This window comes from Gigantopelta aegis, chromosome 8, assembly GCF_016097555.1.
Source record: "Gigantopelta aegis isolate Gae_Host chromosome 8, Gae_host_genome, whole genome shotgun sequence".
Taxonomy (NCBI): Eukaryota; Metazoa; Mollusca; class Gastropoda; order Neomphalida; family Peltospiridae; genus Gigantopelta; species Gigantopelta aegis.
Genome location: NC_054706.1, coordinates 5,704,012 through 5,728,552, shown reverse-complemented (window position 1 = coordinate 5,728,552; position 24,541 = coordinate 5,704,012). Strand labels below are relative to the sequence as shown.

At 37.1% G+C, this 24,541-nt stretch overlaps 1 protein-coding gene across 1 annotated transcript in view; it reads left to right on the top strand.

Moving 5' to 3' along the window:
- The window catches only part of LOC121378828 (probable E3 ubiquitin-protein ligase HERC4), an 82,234-nt gene that overhangs the window by 31,823 nt on the left and 25,870 nt on the right, over positions 1 to 24,541 (top strand). Inside the window, exons 12-20 of the mRNA XM_041507163.1 lie at positions 267 to 378; positions 2,804 to 2,993; positions 5,853 to 5,902; positions 10,523 to 10,582; positions 11,179 to 11,238; positions 15,140 to 15,262; positions 19,539 to 19,625; positions 21,229 to 21,393; positions 22,568 to 22,615. Coding sequence (XP_041363097.1) covers positions 267 to 378; positions 2,804 to 2,993; positions 5,853 to 5,902; positions 10,523 to 10,582; positions 11,179 to 11,238; positions 15,140 to 15,262; positions 19,539 to 19,625; positions 21,229 to 21,393; positions 22,568 to 22,615 — 895 coding nt within the window. The remainder of the gene's footprint in view (positions 1 to 266; positions 379 to 2,803; positions 2,994 to 5,852; positions 5,903 to 10,522; positions 10,583 to 11,178; positions 11,239 to 15,139; positions 15,263 to 19,538; positions 19,626 to 21,228; positions 21,394 to 22,567; positions 22,616 to 24,541) is intronic.

Here is a 24,541-nt window from a genome sequence, read left to right as displayed (position 1 = left end):
TTAATGTCAGTCTGTCTGAAAAATAAAATGTTTTTCAGCCCTCAGAAACAGAAATGATCACATACATGTACCCTGGACCACGAGATAGTCTGCAGGTGGCGTGTGTGTAGGTGTTTCAAAGAGCATACCCCAGTGGCAAATACACACAAAATTATGGTGGGTCTGATGTTAAATATGTATTTTGTGCTAGGAAATTAATACATACATTGTTGGTAATGAAAACAACTCATGGTCAGTGTGGATTGTATTTCACTTATTCGTTTCAGAAATGACAGACACAGTGGATGCAGCCGACAGAACCATGGCATCGACATGGACAGTGTGCGAGAGAACTTCCAGAAATTCAGTCAGACAACAAACATAGTCATTATTCAGAGAGTGAGTCATTAAACTGAGTCGTTATTCAGAGAATGAGTCTTTAACCGAGTCATTATTCAGAGAGTGAGTCATTAAACTGAGTCATTATTCAGAGAGTGAGTCTAATAACCGAGTCATTATTCAGAGAGTGAGTCTAATAACCGAGTCATTATTCAGAGAGTGAGTCTTTAACCGAGTCATTATTCAGAGAGTGAGTCTAATAACCGAGTCATTATCCAGAGAGTGAGTCTTTAACTGAGTCTTTATTCAGAGAGTGAGTAATTAACAGTCATTATTCAGAGAGTGAGTCTTTAGCTGAATCATTATTCAAAGGGTGAAGCTTTAGCAGAGTCATTATTCAGAGTGAATCTTTAGCTGAGTCATTATTCAGAGTGAGTCCTTAACTGAGTCATTATTCAGAGAGTGAGTCTTTAGCTGAATCATTATTCAAAGGGTGAGTATTTAGCAGAGTCATTATTCAGAGTGAATCTTTAGCTGAGTCATTATTCAGAGAGTGAGTCTTTACTTACTTACTTATCCTCTTAGTGCCTTAAGTGACATAAGGCCCACACAAGATCTCTCCAAACTACTCTGTCTTGGGTTTTCTTGGCTGACATACCCCATGTCATTCCAGCATTCTTTAGTTCTTCATCCATTGTCCGACACCATGTGGTTTTTGGTTGGCCTCTTTTACTTTTTTCTTCAGGCGTCTATGTGAGAGCTGTTTTTGCTGGAAGGCTGTTGTTCATTCTGCAGACCTGTCCAAACCATTTCCACCTTCTCTTCGTTAGAGTTAGATGTTTTCCTGTTTCGTTGGTTGGTGTAGTCTGGTGTTGGAGATGGTGTCGGGCCAGTACACTTTCAGTATCTTCCTTAGGCAGGTGTTATGGAAGCTGGAAAGTCTATTGGTGTCCTGTTGAGTCATGTACCAACACTCTGATCCATAGTAGGATAGGAGTACAGAGAGGACATTATTCTGGTAGATTTTGAGTTTGGTTCTTCGGGAGTATACTGACAATCTCCATAGCTGTTGTAGCTTTGCAAAAACTTGGCCTTTCCTAATCATGTTTTGATATCTTGTTCTGTACCTCTTTCTAGACTGATGATACTGCCAAGATAAACGGACTTGTCCACATATTCGAGTCGATGGTTGTTGATCTCGATTTGTTGTTTTGTCAGCACTTTTGTTTTCTTTACATCGATTGAGAGACCAATGGATCTGGCTTGTTGCTCTAGGTTGTTTGTTTTCCTCGGTACCTGTTCTCGTTTGTGAGATGGTATGGCAAGATCATCTGCATAAATGAGGTCTTTGAGCGAAGAGCAAAGAGTCCATCTGATCCCATTGTTTTGTTGGTTGGTCATGGCTTTGTAGTCGAGTTGATGGCTAATGTGAAGAGAAATGATAACATGACACATCCTTGTCTGACACCAGATTTCACATTGAACGTGGTTGTTGAATTTCCAACACTGCAGGAAAAGTTCCTGTAGAATATTTGGATGAGTTTTTCTGGAATTCTGTGGTGTCTCAGGATTTTCTAAAGACACTTCCTGTGCACACTGTCGAATGCTTTTTCAAAATCAAAAAATTTGATATAGATTTTTCTCTGCCATTCATTACATTGCTCTAGGATGTTCCGCAGAGTGAAGATGTGTTCCATTGTTCCTCTTCCTTTTGTGAAGCCAGTCTGTTCTGGGCGAAGGAGCTTGTCTACTGCTGTTTTTATCCGCATATGATGATCTTGGTGAATATTTTACTTGGTATGGAGAGTAGAAGTGAGTCTTTAGCTGTCTTATTATTCAGAGAGTGAGTCTTTAACAGAGTCATTATTCAGAGAGTGAGTCATTAACCGAGTCATTATCCAGAGAGTGAATCTTTAAATAGTCATTATTCAGAGAGTAAGTCTGTTAACAGTCATTATCCAGAGAGTGAGTCTTTAGCTCTTAAACTGAGTCATTATTCAGAAAGTAAGTCTTCTAGTTTATTTATTATTCAGAATACATGTAGATCTTTATTTATATTTATATAATATATAGTTTTTGAAGAAATCTTAATGACTTATCCAATTTCAGTTACATCTCTCTCTCTCTCTCTCTCTCTCTCTCTCTCTCTCTCTCTCTCTCTCTCTCTCTCTCTGCATATACACATACACATACAGATATAGATATATGTTATTACAATATCATAGCCTCTGGCGAGCATAATACATTATTTTTATTCCTAATATATCATATTGACGATACGGAAACAATAATCTCTTTATCATATGATCTCAAGCTTAATACAACATGTTTTTGTAAACTGTACATGCAACTTTAATTTAAGTCCGCCATTACTAGATATTCAAATGACGTAAGAATATGTGGTGTGGTATCTTTTAGAACGGAAATGATGTCAAACTTAAATGTAAGATATTATATGATAAATGATATATATTACTATTTTTAGATAGCAAGTAGCATAGAACAGGACCTGTTGCCAGGGTTACCGTCCTCCCCTCCTGATGTGGAAGCCCTCCGCTTGTTTCTCATCCTCCCAGAGTGCCACCTGTTTGATCAGCCCAAGTATTACAGCTCAATTATCTGCCCGTTCGGAAGGTGTATCCTCAACCTCAGCGAAGTGGCTTCTAAAGTACTAGGTATGGATTCACATTTAGTCATCACAGTATTCAGCTGATTCTCTTTCTAACTGTCATGGCTTTTAACCTCCTGTGGTTCTAAATAATCCATGAGAAATTTGTATGTGATTTGATTTAAAACAGTGTATCAAACATATCTGTAGACTTTTAAGTTCAGCAAGAAAGAAAGAAATGTTTTATATATAATGACACATTAAATATATTTTAATTATGGTTATATGGTGTCAGATGATGTAAGTTAATCTTAGGAAATCAGGTATATTTATGTACGTGGGTATGTGTGCATGGACAAGTATACTAATTTCATGGTCTTTTAGACTTGTTTTTATGATTGAGTGCAAATTATGTAATTGTTTTTAACTCTCTGAAGAACATGTCAACTGATATATGTGTATATTATAAATAGTATGTAACAATGTATGTGTCGAGAGGCATTAATATAGGCCAATGGCCTGTTTGCCAATACATTTCTTTTGTGAAATAAATATTGTTTAAACCATATGGTGTCAGATTTTAAGTCCTGAGCAAGTGTGGATGTTTATTTTGACTTGATGTCTTGTAGTGAAGAACTCAGTGCTTGACACACACTGTTGGTAGTGCAGCTGTCTGGGCTCTCTGTCTGGAACACTTCTTTACTGGTTAGTTTTTTTTGTGGAGAGAGAAGTTAGAGTAACAGTCTTATACCATCACACTGAGCCACTCGGACTCTAGGCAGAACGGAGCCCAGTAGTAAAACGTCTGCATAGGATTGATCCCCGTCGGTGGGTCCATCGGGCTATTTCCCATTCTAGCCAGTGCACTGCAACTGGTGTGTCAAATACCATGGTATGTGCTATTCTGTCTGTTGGCCAATGCATTTAATAGATCCCTTGCTAGTAATGGAAAAAGGTAGCAGGTTTCCTCTCTAAGACTATATGTAAAAATTACCAAATGTTTGACATCCAATAGCCGATGATTAATAAGGCAATGTGCTCTAGTGGTGTCGTTAAACAAACAAACTTTAAAAGTCTCTGGTATCAGAATGCAGTCCCAGTTCCTACCAGCCTTAAAATGATGGCATAATGACTACATTCCCAGTTTAAATCTAAAGTTTGAACAGACTCTTTTAAACAACAATAATCTACTTTTAGTTTTATTATTAATTGTTTAGCCATTTGACAGGAAGGTGTACAAGAAACAAAGAATAAATAGCAAACAGTTAGAATGGTTAAATGGTTAATTGATATAGAAATGCTTACTATTAATAAGAAAATTCTGAACAGATTTAAATATAGAGATATTATCTTGGACACTTAAAGGTAGGGTCAACTCAGACAAGAGCCTTATGTGTTGGAAAGATGCATACCCGGACCACCAACACATAATCGCACTTTAACAAATGAAAAACACGTAATTTTAGGGTTAATAAAAAAACATGATTATTCCTGCTAACTGGGGGCAGCCATTTTGTTTTGTTTTTATGACGTCCGGTGGTATAGCTTGGGGCAAAGTGACGTCAGCTCCATCCATCTCCTCTATGCACAGTGTAAACAAATGCTCTAATTTATGACAAGGTGCTTCACTTTCATCAACCTGACTTGTAAAACAACATAAATGGCTTGATAGTATAATAAACTATTTAACTAAATATATTTCAATTTGCATCAATAGAACGAAATGGAGTTATAGTATTTTTCTTTTTTAAAATTATCCAAAGAAAAAATGCATATTATTAGGCCTATTGGTAGGGTACATTTGAGCAAAAACAACCACTCACGATACCCAAGTGATACTTTTCTTTTCTTTGGGACGACGTAATTGGTCAGTTTTGTGATTTGAAATGGGAAAGTCTACTTAATGAAGAGTTTTACAGAATTACTTACAGTAATAAAGCAGGACGACTAATAATAGCCATTACGATTTGAGGGGTGTCCGTGCGGTTATCACACAATACCCTGTGATCTTAATAAAAGAGGCACGTCGTTTTAGTGTGTCTAGACACAGTGTCTGGGGACTGTCTAAATATACACCTGCCAATCAGGAACCACAGGTACAGGCCATGGAATGAACAGACCAATTAACCAAGAAAACACTCCGATTATTATTTCAGTACATGGGTTAATTTATGTACAAAACACAATACAGTTATTTCAACACTTTGACAATGGTTGTTTATTTTGTATTGAAAAATAATATATAATTGTTGCTGGCTTACTGGGATGGCTATTATTACAAAACATTGCGATGCATCCGCAAAAATCAGGTACGTTTTGTTTTTTCGGTTACAAGACCAATTCCTAACGTGACACGTTAGGTATTATGTAACCACCAGCTCGCCAGAGGGCGTATTCACTGGGATGGTACAAAATGGCTGCGCCCGTTATATATATAATAGCCTTCACATTTAACCATTTTATTAATTAACTATACGATTATACTTGTTGATATTAAGCAATAATGTGCATTATATATCGTTGAATATGCATACCAGCTCAAATGCCTTAATTGTCCCCTGCTTTAAATTAGAATCTCCAAATAGTAAAGTATGACACTTGAGATTATAATAGTTCAGTAAATGGGTATTGCAAGCTACAGTGTATGTTGGACAAAAATATAAAAAATGTTCAGCATCTTCAACTGGATGCCCACAAATACAAGAAGCGGTACCTGTCACATGTCGTACAAATTTGTGACCATTCAAATCACATAATTAGTACAAGACATCCAAGATGATTTAAAACACAATTAAACAAATTGTGTATGTTGTACTTTAAAACAAAAGTGTATTAAATTAAATGTAAAATGTTTGCCCTATTTACTCTGTGATTCGACAGTGTGTGTGAGACAGTAACAGGTACAGTATTGTGTTACGTATTTCAGAGGCTTGGTGGTCAACGCTTAAGACATCATTTTTCCTTCGGGTAGTTGATGTGAGTATTAACATGGAATATGAGTGTGATTGCATTATCGACTTTTTGTCTTGGTAAATACATATGTAGTTATTCTATTGGACAAGGTTTTAGGCCAAAAGGCAATCAGTACTTGTGGATCTGCTTCTATTTAAAGTGGTAAAATTGTGAAATAAATTCAGTAATGTTTTTAATAGTAGGTAAGACTGCAGGATAAATAAACTAGCTGGTAACTGTCTTAAGATACCAGTTTTATTCTGCTCAGGTCGAATGCCAAATGCAACGTCTGTCACTCTAAGCTTCGTGGGATAAAGCCGATATCTTATGACAGTAACCAGTTATTTTCTGTGTGTACAAGTGATATTTTAATTCAAGAGATTCAAGAGTCTCTCATTAAAGATGGGGCTTCTGTTTCTGTATTATTATTTATCAAGGCTGGATATCCTCAACCGGAATGTGGTAACTTCAGACTTAGGTAACTTCGGCCTGGTAACTTCGGACCCGAGTAATCTCGTCCCTAGGTAATTTCGGACCGGTAATCTCGGCCTCTGTATTAATGAAAGCAACTTATATCTGGGTTATACGCAAATGAAAGTTTGTTGTTAAACAACTTGATATTATTATTTCAAGATGAGTTTGTTATTTAATTAAACATTATTATATAGTCATTGTACAATTTGTTGTGTATATTTTGTTTATTAACTTTTAAACATTTATTCTGCTCATACCCCGTCCCCTTCTTACTATGGTTTGATTTATGAATTGTTAGGTGTTCCTGATTTTAATCATATGCTATCCATGCAGATCCATGTTTATCATGTTATAATACTCTGCGTCCACAACAAGAAGTTATCCAATGTGACGAATGTCATCTATGGCAACACTGTACATGTAATACGTGGCAGTTTTACCGTCAAACTGTTAGAGAAAGTGCTGATATCCAATGGACATGCGATACCTGTTAGGCGCGATCTGATGATTCCATGGTGAGTATATACCTACAGTATATTTCTGTCGCTTTTACTTTTCTCTTGAAGCATCTTATAGATGTTGATTTTTAAATATTTATTGGTAACTCATTTGTTTTTCACATGATACCCATATATATATCTACGATATATAATTACACGAAGACACAATTTATCAATTTCGTTTTTCTTCCAAAAATAAAAAACAAGCCAGTTATATATAATTCACATTCGGGGCTAAAGAAGTAATTAACATTTATTCGAAATTCCTTTACTACTACTGCCACTACCACCCCTATGTGTATTTTTCCTCTCTTTTTCAGTTAATAAATGGACATGGCAGCTTGTCTGATACTCCCATGGTGTCTCCCACGCCACCGATGCATTCCGCATTGCCAATCACGGAACCACTGACACCACCGAGATCTCCAACGTCACTCATGGGGTCCCCTCCCTCTTCTCCTCTATCAAATCATCCCAGTATCAACTAATTGTTAGTGCTTGATCCAACCCTCTCAGACCAAGGTGATATACCTGACCCATTACCACCAAGTTACCACGAAACATCTTTAATGGATCCAGCCCCATTAGATATATAGTAGCCAATGTAGAGGTCAGTTACAAAATTGTGCATGAAACATCAATTCACGGTAAAGACAAACTGTTTGACAATCTGGGCTATTCCTATACAGTGAAGAAACAAAACCGCACCTCAACCACATGGCGCAACTCGGTCCGCAATAAAATTACGCATTGTCATGCTACAGTTTGTCAATTCGGAGGAGAGTTTAGACCAGGTCTTCGGGAACATGTTCACCCTCCACAGCCAGGCGCAGACATTGCTGCCTCCATTGCTTGCACTGCCAAGGTTGAGGCCACGAATAACCCATTCAAGTCAGCAGGATCCATAGTTGAACACCTTGTTCGTGACTACCTACCTGATACTGATCCACATCCTGCACTTCAACAAATTAATTACATTGTTAGAAACGCTAACAACCATCGGCAAAAACGCAGACCCAAGGATCCTGAAGATTTGGATTTCATATCAAAGTATGATCACATTCCACATGGCTTCATACGAAAAGATATCGCCAGTGATAACGTGTGACATCTTATGTTCACCACTGACGAACAACTGCACATTTTGGGAAACGCTAAGACTTGGTATGTGGACGCCATGTTCAAACTTATTAGGAAACCTTTCACACAAATCTTCAGCGTCCATGTGTTTGTTAAACAAGACGACTGCACGAAACAAATACTGCTTGTGGTCTGTATGATGTCACATCGTTCGAAGCATGACTATATATCTGTATTTTGTGCCATCTTAGACATACTCCCATCACTACCCCAGGTTCAACGTGTCATCATTGATTACAAAGAAGCCACGTGGAGGGCTATGGCAACAGTAATGCCAACTGTAGAAGTCAAAGGCTGTGCATTCCACTTCACCCAGGCTGTATACCGACATATACAACAAGTTGGTCTCCAACAAGCCTATCAAACCGATGACGGAACCTTCAAATTGTTAAGGAAGGTGATGGCTCTGTGCTTCATCCCAGGGAATCACATCCCAGCCTTGTTCCGGCAACTGCAGATGAAGGCAACTACAGACAGACTAAAAGACCTGTTTGAATATGTCGGCAATACCTGGATCACGAGCGCTGTTTGGCCACCATCATCTTGGAGCGTCTACGGACTCGGTATCTGTACAAATAATGATGTTGAAGGGTGGCACAACAGACTAAATAAACGTGGTCGCCCACATATGCCATTTTATATGCTGATTACCCTGCTATTTGAAGAGGCCAGATTGGTACCCTTGCAAGTTGGATTGGTGAGCGAGTTAAAACTGAAACGTCACCAAGAAAAAAAATACTGGGATCTTCAAAGAAAAATCTTTAAGTACTGGGTAGAATATGTGGAAGGCTCACGTAGTGTGCTGCAGCTTCTACGTTCATGTTCCAAATTAAAGGAACCCGTCCAGTAGAATGAGACATGTGGTCTACAATTCTCTGACAACTGTGAACTTTCAGTTTACTTTTAGAAACTGTATGCCTAGATTACTGATTAATAAAAATAGTGCTTAATCGTGTATATAATATTTTATTCATGGCTTACATTGGATGACAATATTCAGCGGACTAATTTTTAGTCATTCAAAGCATAACAAAAATTCCAGTACCCAATGTTCCAAGTACAGTCTGATATTCACTTTATCTCACAACTTCAAAATCTGACACATTGACACTTATTACTTTTTTTTTACTAAGGAACAATCATCATGAAACATAAAAAAGTTTGTTTCATCACCTGAATATGAATCTGGCACTTTTCTTATTGTTTCCATTTTGTAGTCTGCTTGTCCTGTCCCAACAAGACAATAAATCAGGTTCTATCCATAAAAACAAGCATGGAATGGCTTCTAGCTTCAGTCTTTAAGGAACCGTACTAGTTCTGTACCTGAAATGCAAAATTTAATTATAATACAAATGTATTCATGTAGCTAAGCTTAATATGTTTTGCACTTATTTTTAAATCAACAAATAGGAAACAACAGGAATGTCTGTTTAAAGAGCCTCCACAGATCCTATAGTATAGGTACTTTAGTACTTAGTATTTGACATACATGTATGGTATTTTTGGCACTTGGACTAGTGAGAAAAGAAACTTGCAGCTTTTACACAAACAAACATCTATCAAATATACACAAAATAATATTAAAATAATATTTGGGTGGAGGGGTGTTATTGGGTTATTGTTCCTTTTCTTTCCTTATTTATAAATCTTTAAAAAATGTGAAATGACTCGGGCAAACTGGTAACAAGGGCCAAACAAGATCATAAAAGATGTTATAAAAATATAACATTATAATTTATATAGTATAATACTATTACTGTAATCAGTATAAAGATGCTGGGAGGAGGTGGGGGATGATTCTGTGCAAACAAATATAATACATGTATATTCTACCAGTAATTTGAAACCCCCCCCACCCCCTCAATAACACCCCCACTATCCAAATATTATTTAAATTTTTTTATTCTTATATGCATGGTACACATGTATGTAAGGTTAAGGACAACACAGATAATGAGAGAGGAAACCTGCTTCAACCACACAATGGGCTATTCTTTCTGATGGGCAGCAAGTGATCTTTTATATGCAAACTGATAATATCAGTGATAGAGATAGTGTGCCTTTAAGCAAAAAGAAAAAATTCATATCATTGTGTTATTAATATTTTATATTTTAGCATTACCTAAACTATATTCTAACAGAATCTACAGGAGAAAATAGTAAAATACAAATTCAGTAGGACTTACATGTTTTATGATCTTCTGTCACAGAATATATGCAGTCTGTAAAAACAAACAATTAACACTGACGGTCGACTTTCAAGTGTCATTTGTCTTGTCTCATAGCAACAATCCGTCTTTTGTTTTACAATATCTTGTCACTTGGAAAGTTTCCTTCTTCTGTGGTATGTGGAACACAAAAACACGAAGAAGGCATTATTTATAGAACTTTTTACAAAATGTTATAGACGCAAAGTCATTTACTTCCTTGTTTTTCATAGTGTCACGTGGGACCCTGTTGTTGCGTAACGCCACCTGTTGAGGAGTTGGCGCACCTCAAACGCCCATTAATAACTAGTTTGTGTTTTCAGATATACAGGCAGTGTATTGACTACATTCTTCAGATGCCAGACACCACGAACCCTCAAGAGGTTAGTCTTGTACTGTTGCACAGAACTGAAACACAAAATAAAGTCAAGTGATAAACACACATTAAAAACTGGTAAAATAATTTTAACACCTTTACACATGTAGGTTATACTGTAAAATGTTCTTTATGCAATAACATATTCCTATTTCTAAATATAAAAGACACGTTTATTCCGTTTTTTGCAAAGCAAACCCATAGGAAATATATTTAAAGTTGGGTTGTGTGTAAACTGTTCAGGGTGCAAGAATATTCTATCCTGGATAATTTTTATCTTTGGTTGACTTCAAAATGTGATGTCCAAGCATGAAGCACAAAATAGCAACGTTTTAGATGTCTCTTTTTTTTGAAATTATAAAGATTATTATTTTTGTTTTCAAATGAATCTTTTAGTCCTGGATGGGGTTGATAGGGCACAGCCCCACCCTACTTCCAGTGGGCCTGAAAGTTAATCTTTTAGTCCTGGATGGGGTTGATAGGGCACAGCCCCACCCTACTTCCAGTGGGCCTGAAAGTTATTCTTTTTCTTTTAAGTGAAAGTTCAAGTTGAAGGTTATTTGTGGGCAAATATATTAATTTTATGTCTTGTTTGTGTTTCAGAGTGAAAAGCGAGGGCAGGGCTTGTTTGTGTCATTGGAGATTCTGAAGAAACTCAATATTGTAAGCAGCTGGGTGTGTTTGGTGTTCATACCAACTCACTCAGTTAATACTCACTTTCGACAATGACTATATACATGTAGGTCATCCTGATGTGTTTGGTGTTCATACCAACTCACTCAGTTAATATTCACTTTCGACAATTACTATATACATGTAGGTCATCCTGATGTGTTTGGTGTTCATACCAACTCACTCAGTTAATATTCACTTTCGACAATGACTATATACATGTAGGTCATCCTGGTGTGTTTGGTGTTCATACCAACTCACTCATTTAATATTCACTTTCGACAATGACTATATACATATAGGTCATCCTGGTGTGTTTGGTGTTCATACCAACTCACTCAGTTAATATTCACTTTCGACAATGACTATATACATGTAGGTCATCCTGGTGTGTTTGGTGTTCATACCAACTCACTCAGTTAATATTCACTTTCGACAATGACTATATACATGTAGGTCATCCTGGTGTTTTTGGTGTTCATACCAACTCACTCATTTAATATTCACTTTCGACAATGACTATATACATGTAGGTCATCCTGATGTGTTTGGTGTTCATACCAACTCACTCAGTTAAAATTCACTGTCCATAATGACTATATACATGTAGGTCATCCTGATGTGTTTGGTGTTCATACCAACTCACTCAGTTAAAATTCACTGTCCATAATGACTATATACATGTAGGTCATCCTGATGTGTTTGGTGTTCATACCAACTCACTCAGTTAAAATTCACTGTCCATAATGACTATATACATGTAGGTCATCCTGATGTGTTTGGTGTTCATACCAACTCACTCAGTTAAAATTCACTGTCCATAATGACTATATAGGTCAGCTTTAATTATATCTCATCAGTAAATCTTATTACTGAAGAACTTTCAATATATTTCATTAATTCAGTCAAACCATTATGACCTTGACACATTTTGCTTCTTGAAAATATTCCTTTTTATTATTATTTTTTTCAATTCAGGAATTTACTTCAATTCACTTTCTGTTTTATATGACAAGTTTTTACAACTTATATTTTTAACAGAAGACAAAAAACGGCACAGTATTTTACATGAGCCATCATTTTGTTTGTGTGTTAGTTACACAACTTTAAATTCATGCAAACTGCCAATTAGTTACATGATGAAGCACTACATTCTGAAATTTAAGATCATCAAACTTGATTAGTCTCCAACTGGTACAACCCAGTGACAACTGTAGGTTTCAACTCTATCCTTCTGTCCATTTATTTTTGCGTCCCTCTTGTGTCAATCTGTCTGTCTGTCCGTCTGCCCCACATAATTTTCCAGACATTTTTTTAACATAATTGTTCAAGATATGTAGCTGAAATTTTACCATTTTTGACAGTTGTATGTACAGTAGGATAACATTTGACTTTCATAGGAATTTATTCAAGGCCTTAATTCTGTCAAAATTGGAATCTATCCATTTTTTGACAGAATTATGACCCTCATGTATTGTTTTAGCAGCACTCTCAGAATGCTTGTTAGTTGTGCAAATATAATTCATGTAACCAAACAGTCAATCACCTAGGATAAAATCTAGTAAAATGTTTATGTTTTTTAAATTGAACAGTGTTGTAACAACCACTGTTCTGTAAGGTTTAAGTATGAAAACAAGATCATTATATTGCAAATTAATGGTGAGGTCTAATTTTTTGTGCATTTAATATAAATAATTGTGCAAAATTGTAAACTAAAAAAAAGAAAGGAATTGGGATCTTTTCTAGCTTGACAAAAATAACACTTTAAAAAACATTGAACTTTCTATTGTTTCTGTGAAGGAGGGAACTTCCTCCCCCTGCTAAATATGACAATGTGCACACTATTTAGAGGTGTTTTAAATAAAAGGAAAGGAATATTGAATGACACCTCAGCACATTTAATGTATGGCTAACTGGTATCTAACATATGGTTGTTTCCACATTTGGTTGAAAATGAAAGATGGGAATAATTGTTTTCTACCACACTGGGTACTCCTACTGAAAAAAAAAATTGGCAAGAAATATTTTTGGTACATTTTCTCATAGAAATGATAGTATGTACCATGGCATTTGATGTACCAGTCATAAGGTATTGGTTAGGATAGGTTTAGATTCCATTTATGGCCGTTGATCCTGTCGCCCATTGCACATCAGGTTGGTGTTTTACTTAATCCTCTTCGTGTGCGGTCAGATATAAGGCCGACACCAGGGTTCGTACTTACTTAATCCTCTTCGTGTGCGGTCAGATATAAGGCCGACACCAGGGTTCGTACTTACTTAATCCTCTTCGTGTGCGGTCAGATATAAGGCCGACACCAGGCTTCGTACTTACTTAATCCTCTTCGTGTGCGGTCAGATATAAGGCCGACACCAGGGTTCGTAATTACTTAATCCTCTTCGTGTGCGGTCAGATATAAGGCCGACACCAGGGTTCGTACTTTCTTAATCCTCTTCGTGTGCGGTCAGATATAAGGCCGACACCAGGGTTCGTACTTACATAATCCTCTTCGTGTGCGGTCAGATATAAGGCCGACACCAGGGTTCGTACTTACTTAATCCTCTTCGTGTGCGGTCAGATATAAAGCCGACACCAGGGTTCGTACTTACTTAATCCTCTTCGTGTGCATTCAGATATAAGACTTAATCCTCTTCGTGTGCATTCAGATATAAGGCCGACACCAGGGTTTGTACTTATTTAATCCTCTTCGTGTGCGGTAAGATATAAAGCCGACACCAGGGTTCGTACTTACTTAATCCTCTTCGCGTGCGGTCAGATATAAGGCCGACACCAGGGTTCGTACTTACTTAATCCTCTTCGTGTGCGGTCAGATATAAGGCCGACACCAGGGTTCGTACTTACTTAATCCTCTTCGTGTGCGGTCACATATAAGGCCGACACCAGGGTTCGTACTTACTTAATCCTCTTCGTGTGCGGTCACATATAAGGCCGACACCAGGGTTCGTACTTACTTAATCCTCTTCGTGTGCGGTCAGATATAAGGCCGACACCAGGGTTCGTACTTACTTAATCCTCTTCGTGTGCGGTCACATATAAGGCCGACACCAGGGTTCGTACTTACTTAATCCTCTTCGTTTGCGGTCACATATAAGGCCGACACCAGGGTTCGTACTTACTTAATCCTCTTCGTGTGCGGTCAGATATAAGGCCGACACCAGGGTTCGTACTTACTTAATCCTCTTCGTGTGCGGTCACATATAAGGCCGACACCAGGGTTCGTACTTACTTAATCCTCTTCGTACTTACTTAATCCTCTTCGTGTGCGGTCAGATAAAAGGCCGACACCAGGGTTCGTACTTACTTAATCCTCTTCGTGTGCGGTCAGATATAAGGCCGACACCAGGGTTTGTACTTACTTAATCCTCTTCGTGTGCGGTCAGATATAAGGCCGACACCAGGGTTCGTACTTACTTAATCCTCTTCGTGTGCGGTCAGATGTAAGGCCGACACCAGGGTTCGTACTTACTTAATCCTCTTCGTGTGCGGTCAGATATAAGGCCGACACCAGGTTTTGTAACAGTCTTTAAATTCCTTGAAAGTCTTTGACTTGTAATAAAAGTCTTTAAAAGTCTTTAAATTCTCACAAATCATAGCCAACACACTGATGATATCTTTTACAGCTGCATGCATTTAATATTTTTCAGTTACAAGGTTTAAGCTTTCATGATGCATGTAAAAAAACCCTAAATTTGTTGCCATGGACAGCAACGTAAAGAAACCGATTTGGTATTTTTATCGCATTCTGTTATCTTTGACCGCTATATAAAAAGTCTTTGAAAATCTTTGAAAATGGCAGGTAAAAGTCTTTGAATTTGTCTTGTCTTTAAGGCTATGAACCCTGATTCCCCTGATTCATTTTAATTGTGTTTTAAGGTCAATGAACAAAGTGGGCAGATAGTGGAGTATCACAAGTTTTACATCTCAGAACTGAAAAACCGAGTGAACATCAAGAAAGACTACGTCAGCTGGGTCCAGCAGAACGGACTTAGGCAGAAAGTAAGTTCGACTGAGAATCATTACAGATTTAATCAGAAAGTAAGTTGGACTGTGAATCATTACAGATTTAATCAGAAAGTAAGTTGGACTGTGAATCATTACAGATTTAATCGGAAAGTAAGTTGGACTGTGAATCATTACAGATTTAATCGGAAAGTAAGTTGGACTGTGAATCATTACAGACTTAGTCAGAAAGTAAGTTGGACTGTGAATCATTACAGATTTAATCAGAAAGTAAGTTGGACTGTGAATCACTACAGATTTAAACAGGAAGTAAGTGAATCATTACAGATTTAATCAGAAAGTAAGTTGGACTGTGAATCATTACAGACTTAGTCGGAAAGTAAGTTGGACTGTGAATCATTACAGATTTAATCAGAAAGTAAGTTGGACTGTGAATCACTACAGATTTAATCAGAAAGTAAGTTGGACTGTGAATCATTACATATTTAATCAGAAAGTAAGTTGGACTGAATCATTACAGATTTAATCAGAAAGTAAGTTGGACTGAATCATTACAGATTTAATCAGAAAGTAAGTTGGACTGTGAATCATTACAGATTTAATCAGAAAGTAAGTTGGACTGAATCACTAGAGATTTAAACAGGAAGTAAGTGAATCATTACAGATTTAATCAGAAAGTAAGTTGGACTGTGAATCATTACAGACTTAGTCGGAAAGTAAGTTGGACTGTGAATCATTACATATTTAATCAGAAAGTAAGTTGGACTGAATCATTACAGATTTAATCAGAAAGTAAGTTGGACTGAATCATTACAGATTTAATCAGAAAGTAAGTTGGACTGTGAATCATTACAGATTTAATCAGAAAGTAACTTGGACTGAATCACTAGAGATTTAAACAGGAAGTAAGTGAATCATTACAGATTTAATCAGAAAGTAAGTTGGACTGTGAATCATTACAGACTTAGTCGGAAAGTAAGTTGGACAGTGAATCATTACAGATTTAATCAGAAAGTAAGTTGGACTGTGAATCACTAGAGATTTAAACAGGAAGTAAGTGAATCATTACAGATTTAATCAGAAAGTAAGTTGGACTGTGAATCATTACAGACTTAGTCGGAAAGTAAGTTGGACTGTGAATCATTACAGATTTAATCAGAAAGTAAGTTGGACTGAATCACTACAGATTTAATCAGAAAGTAAGTTGGACTGTGAATCATTACATATTTAATCAGAAAGTAAGTTGGACTGAATCATTACAGATTTCATCAGAAAGTAAGTTGGACTGTGAATCATTACAGATTTAATCAGAAAGTAAGTTGGACTGTGAATCATTACAGATTTAATCAGAAAGTAAGTTGGACTGAATCATTACAGATTTAATCAGAAAGTAAGTTGGACTGTGAATCATTACAGATTTAATCAGAAAGTAAGTTGGACTGTGAATCATTACAGATTTCATCAGAAAGTAAGTTGGACTGTGAATCATTACAGATTTAATCAGAAAGTAAGTTGGACTATGAATCATTACAGATTTAATCAGAAGTAAGTTGGACTGAATCATTACAGATTTCATCAGAAAGTAAGTTGGACTATGAATCATTACAGATTTAATCAGAAGTAAGTTGGACTGAATTATTACTTAGTCGGAAAGTAAGTTGGACTGTGACTCGATATGTATTTAGCCAGAAAGTAAGTTGGACTGTGAAACATTACAGATTTAATCAGAAAGTAAGTTGGACTGAGAATCATTACAGATTTAATCAGAAAGTAAGTTGGACTGAATCATTACAGATTTAATCAGAAAGTAAGTTGGACTGAATCATTACAGATTTCATCAGAAAGTAAGTTGGACTGTGAATCATTACAGATTTAATCAGAAAGTAAGTTGGACTGAATCATTACAGATTTAATCAGAAAGTAAGTTGGACTGAGAATCATTACAGATTTAATCAGAAATAAGTTGGACTGAATCATTACAGATTTCATCAGAAAGTAAGTTGGACTGTGAATCATTACAGATTTAATCAGAAAGTAAGTTGGACTGAATCATTACAGATTTAATCAGAAAGTAAGTTGGACTGAATCATTACAGATTTAATCAGAAAGTAAGTTGGACTGTGAATCATTACAGATTTAATCAGAAAGTAAGTTGGACTGAATCATTACAGATTTAATCAGAAAGTAAGTTGGACTGAATCATTACAGATTTAATCAGAAGTAAGTTGGACTGAATCATTACAGATTTAATCAGAAAGTAAGTTGGACTGAATTATTACTTAGTCTGAAAGTAAGTTGGACTGTGACTCGATATGTATTTAGACAGAAAGTAAGTTGGACTGTGAAACATTACAGACTTAGTAAGTATGTTGGGTTCTGAATCATTACAACCATAGTTAGGAAGTTAGTTGGGGCTGTGAATCATTAATGGATTTAGTCACAAAATAAGTTGGGCTGTGAAACATTGCAGATTTAGTCAGAAAATTAGTTGGGGCTGTTAATCATTAATGGACTTAGTCACAAAATAAGTTGGGCTGTGAATCATTAATGGACTTAGTCAGAAAGTAAGTTGGACTGTGAATCAGTATGGATTTATTCATAAAGTAAATTCAGGGCTTCTACAATTTGTATAAAATCCACCAGCCATGGGATCAGTGATTTAGAAAATGTACTAGCCACAATTAAACATTCACTAGCCCTACTTTACTTTAAGTTGATACAATTTTACTAAATAATAGTAATAATCAGATATGTCACCTAAATAGGAAGATAGATACAATTTTACTAAATAATAGTAATAATCAGATATGTCACCTAAATAGGAAGATAGAGCTTAAAAACACTAACATTGGGGGTTGGGCTTGGGGGAGGATATACATATTTACAAAATAGACTTAACTGCAACATTTGACTGTTTTTTCCACTAGGCATAAGGCATGGCAATAGTTATTTACTAGCTACTGTAGCTCAACATTGAATATCACTAGCCATGGGAATGGGGCTACCATAATCTGGAAGCCCTGGTAAATTGGACTGTGAATCATTAGTGACTTAGTCATAAAGTAAGTTGAATTGTGAATAGTTAGTGACTTAGTCATAAAGTAAGTTGGGTTGTGAATAATTAGTGATTTAGTCATAAAGTAAGTTGGGTTGTGAATAATTAGTGATTTAGTCATAAAGTAAGTTGGGTTGTGAATAATTAGTGACTTAGTCATAGAGTAAGTTGGGTTGTGAATAATTGTGACTTAGTCATAGAGTAAGTTGGGTTGTGAATAATTAGTGACTTAGTCATAGAGTAAGTTGGGTTGTGAATAATTAGTGACTTAGTCATAGAGTAAGTTGGGTTGTGAATAATTAGTGACTTAGTCATAGAGTAAGTTGGATTGTGAATAATTAGTGATTTAGTCATAGAGTAAGTTGGGTTGTGAATAATTAGTGATTTAGTCATAGAGTAAGTTGGGTTGTGAATAATTAGTGATTTAGTCATAGAGTAAGTTGGGTTGTGAATAATTAGTGATTTAGTCATAGAGTAAGTTGGGTTGTGAATAATTAGTGATTTAGTCATAGAGTAAGTTGGGTTGTGAATAATTAGTGATTTAGTCATAGAGTAAGTTGGGTTGTGAATAATTAGTGATTTAGTCATAGAGTAAGTTGGGTTGTGAATAATTAGTGATTTAGTCATAGAGTAAGTTGGATTGTGAATAATTAGTGATTTAGTCATAAAGTAAGTTGGGTTGTGAATAATTAGTGATTTAGTCATAAAGTAAGTTGGGTTGTGAATAATTAGTGATTTAGTCATAAAGTAAGTTGGATTGTAACTCATTGATGGACTTAATCAGAAAGTAATTTGGACTGTGACTCATTGATGGACTTAATCAGAAAGTAATTTGGACTGTGACTCATTGATGGACTTAATCAGAAAGTAATTTGGACTGTGACTCATTGATGGACTTAGAAAGTAAGTTGGACTGTGACTCATTGATGGACTTAGAAAGTAAGTTGGACTGTGACTCATTGATGGACTTAGAAAGTAAGTTGGACTGTGACTCATTGATGGACTTAGAAAGTAATTTGGACTGTGAATCATTGATGGACTTAGAAAGTAATTTGGACTGTGAATCATTGATGGACTTAAGTCAGAAAGTAAGTTTTGTCTACAGTACTAACTGTTCCTTTGTTTCTTTATCTTAGTGTATTGTTAAACCAGAATACGTAAATCTTTAAACGGTTAGGATTACTATTGGGAACATCTGATTAGCATTGTGTATCACAAGTGGGCAGCTGGGATTAACTTTTTATACTGCTGTTTCAGGGTCTTCATTTCTGCAACTATCCATTTCTGTTTGATGCGGCTGCCAAGAGCATGTTGCTACAGACTGACGCCATGATGCAGATGCAGGTACTAAGTGCATGTTATAAACTTAATCATGATAATACATTATATTAGATAGATGCCATGATGCAGAATTTCACCAGTCTATTCCTGCCATTTATTTGCAATATGTGTTCTTTCAGTTTACAGATCGATGGCAAATGATTAAATGCACAAAGTTTAAAGTTAGTTTTGTTTAACGACACCATTAGAACACCTTGATTAATTAATCATTGGCTATTTGACGTCAAACATTTTGTAATTCTGACACATAGTCATCAGAGGAAACCCGCTACATTTGGTAATTCTGACACATAGTCATCAGAGGAAACCCGCTACATTTGGTAATTCTGACACATGGTCATCAGAGGAAACCCGCTACATTTTGTAATTCTGACACATGGTCATCAGAGGAAACCCGCTACATTTTGTAATTCTGACACATGGTCATCAGAGGAAACCCACTACATTTTGTAATTCTGACACATGGTCATCAGAGGAAACCCGCTACATTTGGTAATTCTGACACATGGTCATCAGAGGAAACCCGCTACATTTGGTAATTCTGACACATGGTCATCAGAGGAAACCCGCTACATTTTGTAATTCTGACACATGGTCATCAGAGGAAACCCGCTACATTTTGTAATTCTGACACATAGTCATCAGAGGAAACCCGCTACATTTTGTAATTCTGACACATAGTCATCAGAGGAAACCCGCTACATTTTGTAATTCTGACACATAGTCATCAGAGGAAACCCGTAATTCTACATTTGGTAATTCTGACACATAGTCATCAGAGGAAACCCGCTACATTTGGTAATTCTGACACATAGTCATCAGAGGAAACCCGCTACATTTGGTAATTCTGACACATAGTCATCAGAGGAAACCCGCTACATTTGGTAATTCTGACACATAGTCATCAGAGGAAACCCGCTACATTTGGTAATTCTGACACATAGTCATCAGAGGAAACCCGCTACATTTTGTAATTCTGACACATAATTCTGACACATAGTCATCAGAGGAAACCCGCTACATTTTGTAATTCTGACACATAGTCATCAGAGGAAACCCGCTACATTTTGTAATTCTGACACATAGTCATCAGAGGAAACCCGCTACATTTTGTAATTCTGACACATAGTCATCAGAGGAAACCCGCTACATTTTGTAATTCTGACACATAGTCATCAGAGGCAACCCGCTACATTTGGTAATTCTGACACATAGTCATCAGAGGAAACCCGCTACATTTTGTAATTCTGACACATAGTCATCAGAGGAAACCCGCTACATTTGGTAATTCTGACACATAGTCATCAGAGGAAACCCGCTACATTTTTCCTAATGCAGCAAGAGATCCTTTATATGCACTTTCCCACAGATAGGAAAGCACATACCACAGACTTTGACCGGTTGTGGTGCACATGTTGGAATGAGAAAAACCCAATCAGTTTAATGGATCCACCGAAGTGGTTTGATCCTGCGATGCAAGCACCTCAAGCGAGCATTCATTCAACTCAGGTAAATTCCGGTCCAATTAAATACAAACACAAAATATTACCAAAGATGCAGTAAGCCAGTCGATTGCTTATAACGTCTTTACTTTTAATGTTCACAGACAGCAATAGATGAAGTACACAGGCGGAATTTCACCAGCTTGTTCTTGCCGATTGACCCGGTTAATCCCTGTCTGCTGCTGTTTGTGACTCGCACCAATCTGGTCCGTGACACACTGGAGCAGCTCAGCAAACACAGTAGTGCAGATCTCAAGAAACCGCTCAAAGTAAGTTGAGTCACGTTTTACTCAAAGCTGAAATAGCATCTAGATTTAATTTGCAGTATAAGTTATTGTAGTGTTTATTGTTGATTTGTCCCTAGCAACGTAACAAACATGAACAGGTTATGCGTATGTACATGTATGTATGTATGTATATATATATATATATTCCTTCTGTGTTAAAATGTTTGGTTTTGTTATTTCATTTAGATCTATATTTTAAAAATGGCTGTAATAAAAAGGTTTTCTTTTTAGCCCATGTCAATTTTTAAAGAGATTTTTACCATTTTTAATTCACAGTTTAAATGATTCAACTTTTGATCTTTTATGTTATTTAGAATATTTGTTTATTTGGCCTAAATCTGTATCGTCATGTTAAATTAACCTACATATGTATTTACATTATTTGTGATTATTTGCTTGGGTTGCAGTCAAAAGGTGAGATACAGGTACATGTGTATTAGGTTTCTGCTGGCGACAGTGTCAACTTTTACATTACTTTAAGTAACATTAGGTTTTTGTGTTTATAAGCAGAGTGTTGTATACTACCAAACATCGGCACCTTCCCAAAAGCAAATGTCACAGAAAATTCCCAATTTCTTGGCTATAAATTCCCAATTTCTTGGCGATAAATTCTCAATTTCTTGGCTATAAATTCCCAGTTTGGTGAATCAATATTTTTGTAATTATGTCTATTGTGATAAATTAATTTAACAAAGTTAAACATTATAGTGTAACCAAGATGCTTTGTGTTTACATCATAATCTCATAAAATACTGGCTGGAAACAAGTTCCATCTATCCTACTGCAGATTTATTACCTGTTAGATTTTATGTAAAATGTATTTACATGATAACTTCATCACAGTTGCAGTAAAAAAAATATTCCATTTCTGATATTGACATCATTTTCTGCACTTGTCTAATGTTTTCTTCTCCCTTGTCAAAAGTCACATTTTGTATATTACTTATCTCTTCTTCTTTACAACTTCTGTAGATAAAATGTGTTGAGCATCATTAAACAAAATGGTTTTTTTTTTTTTTTTTCTATATGTCTTGTTCTTTTCATGTATTACACACTTACATCAGTGGCCCCTTCCAAAGACTTGTACATGTCTTTCTTTGAGAACATTTCTAACATTTGCTGACATAGCTAAAGAACAAGCTATCTGTTATTCCAGATTGTGTTTGTTGGAGAAGAAGCAATCGATGGTGGTGGGCTGAAAAAGGTAAACACATTGTAACAGTGATGTTAATTAAAATGTTTTGGTCTTCACATGTTGCAGGTTATGTTTCTTGGCGAGGAGGCTGTTGATGCTGGAGGTGTTACAAAGGTTCGACAAGCATGAGTCACATGCTTCGTAGTTACTTACTGTTTTGGTTTGGTCTTTTTCGCATAAATAAATAAATACATAGGGAATAACTGGTTACTGTCTTAAGATATCGGCTCTGTCCTGCGAAGGTTAGAATGGCGAATGCAGCAAGGCTCTGCCGAGCTGCATTCGCCATTCGACCTGAGCAGGATAAAGCCAATATCTTAAAGTTACATTCTCTGATTACCATATTATAACATCATGTACAAATGTGAAATACAAGCTCAAATGCACTTTTTAAAAAGTTGTGTGTGTTCGCTATGAATGGATATCGTCAAACGTATACACTTGATTCGTCGCCTGTGCCACCATAGCTCGGCAAAGCACAAACGACAGCCTGTTGTCAGTTTCAGTTAACACGTGCGTTTGCCGATTTCAAATTGTAGGGTGCATCTCAAAAAATTAAAAGAGAAATCTTGCGCTGTACAAAGAACGTTCGGTTGAGGACACGGTACTAGAGTCTTTAGTTAAAACTGGTTTGATCTTGACAATGTATCATCGACAGTCGTACCTTCCTATTTCAGAATTGATATTTTATAAAGTGTTAGTAGAACTTTCAAAGTTTAGTTTGTATAACAGTAACACATTAATCATGTATATATACTCTTCAAAAAAAGAAACGCAAAAGGGTACAAATGGGTTATAACTCCGATTTTATGTTTCCTACCGGTTCATGCTTTGTGAATATAAGGTCATTGCATGTCCCAAACACATTCCCACGGTTACATTCGATAAAACGCAGCTACTGTACAATAAAGTTCCAAAATGTGAATATTCGCAAAAACGCAGCCACGTGCAAACCATGTCACCACTGCACGTGCGTTGTCTGCACGTGCAACATGAACACCGACAGTATAAAAGTGCAGGGTGTTCGCTTGCCTGGCCTCTGTATCTGGCCGACAGTTGACAATCCAGGACATGCCACGTCTCAGTGAACCTCAGAGAACCAATGCCATTGGCCGACTAGACGCAGGCGAATCCAGAACGGCCGTTGCCAGGGCATTCCATGTGTCCCCAAGCACAATCTCCAGACTGTGGGACCGTTACCAGCAACATGGATCAACACGTGACCTCCCTAGATCCGGTCGACCACGGGTCACTACCCCCAGGCAGGACCGCTACATCCGGGTACGCCACCTTCGGGAACGATTGACTACTGCCACCTCCACAGCCGCAGCAATACCAGGTTTGCGCAGGATATCCGACCAGACCGTACGGAACCGCCTACGTGAGGTAGGAATTCGTGCCAGACGTCCAGTTCGAGGTGTCATCTTAACACCACAACACCGTCGACTCCGACTGCAGTGGTGCCAGATTCATCGACAATGGCCTCAACTGCGATGGAGACAGGTGTGGTTCAGTGACGAGTCCCGATTTCTGCTCCGACGTCATGATGGAAGATGTCGCGTGTATAGGCGTCGTGGTGAACGTTATGCGGCAAACTGCGTGCAGGAAGTGGACAGATTCGGCGGGGGTAGTGTCATGGTGTGGGCAGCCATCTCACACACTGGCAGAACTGACCTGGTCCACGTGCAGGGCAACCTGAATGCACAGGGCTACATTGACCAGATCCTCCGGCCACACATCGTTCCAGTTATGGCCAACGCCAACGCAGTGTTCCAACATGACAACGCCAGGCCTCACACAGCACGTCTCACAACGGCTTTCCTACAGAACAACAACATTAATGTCCTTCCTTGGCCATCGATATCACCGGATTTGAACCCAATTGAGCATCTATGGGACGAGTTGGACCGACGCCTCCGACAGCGACAACCACAG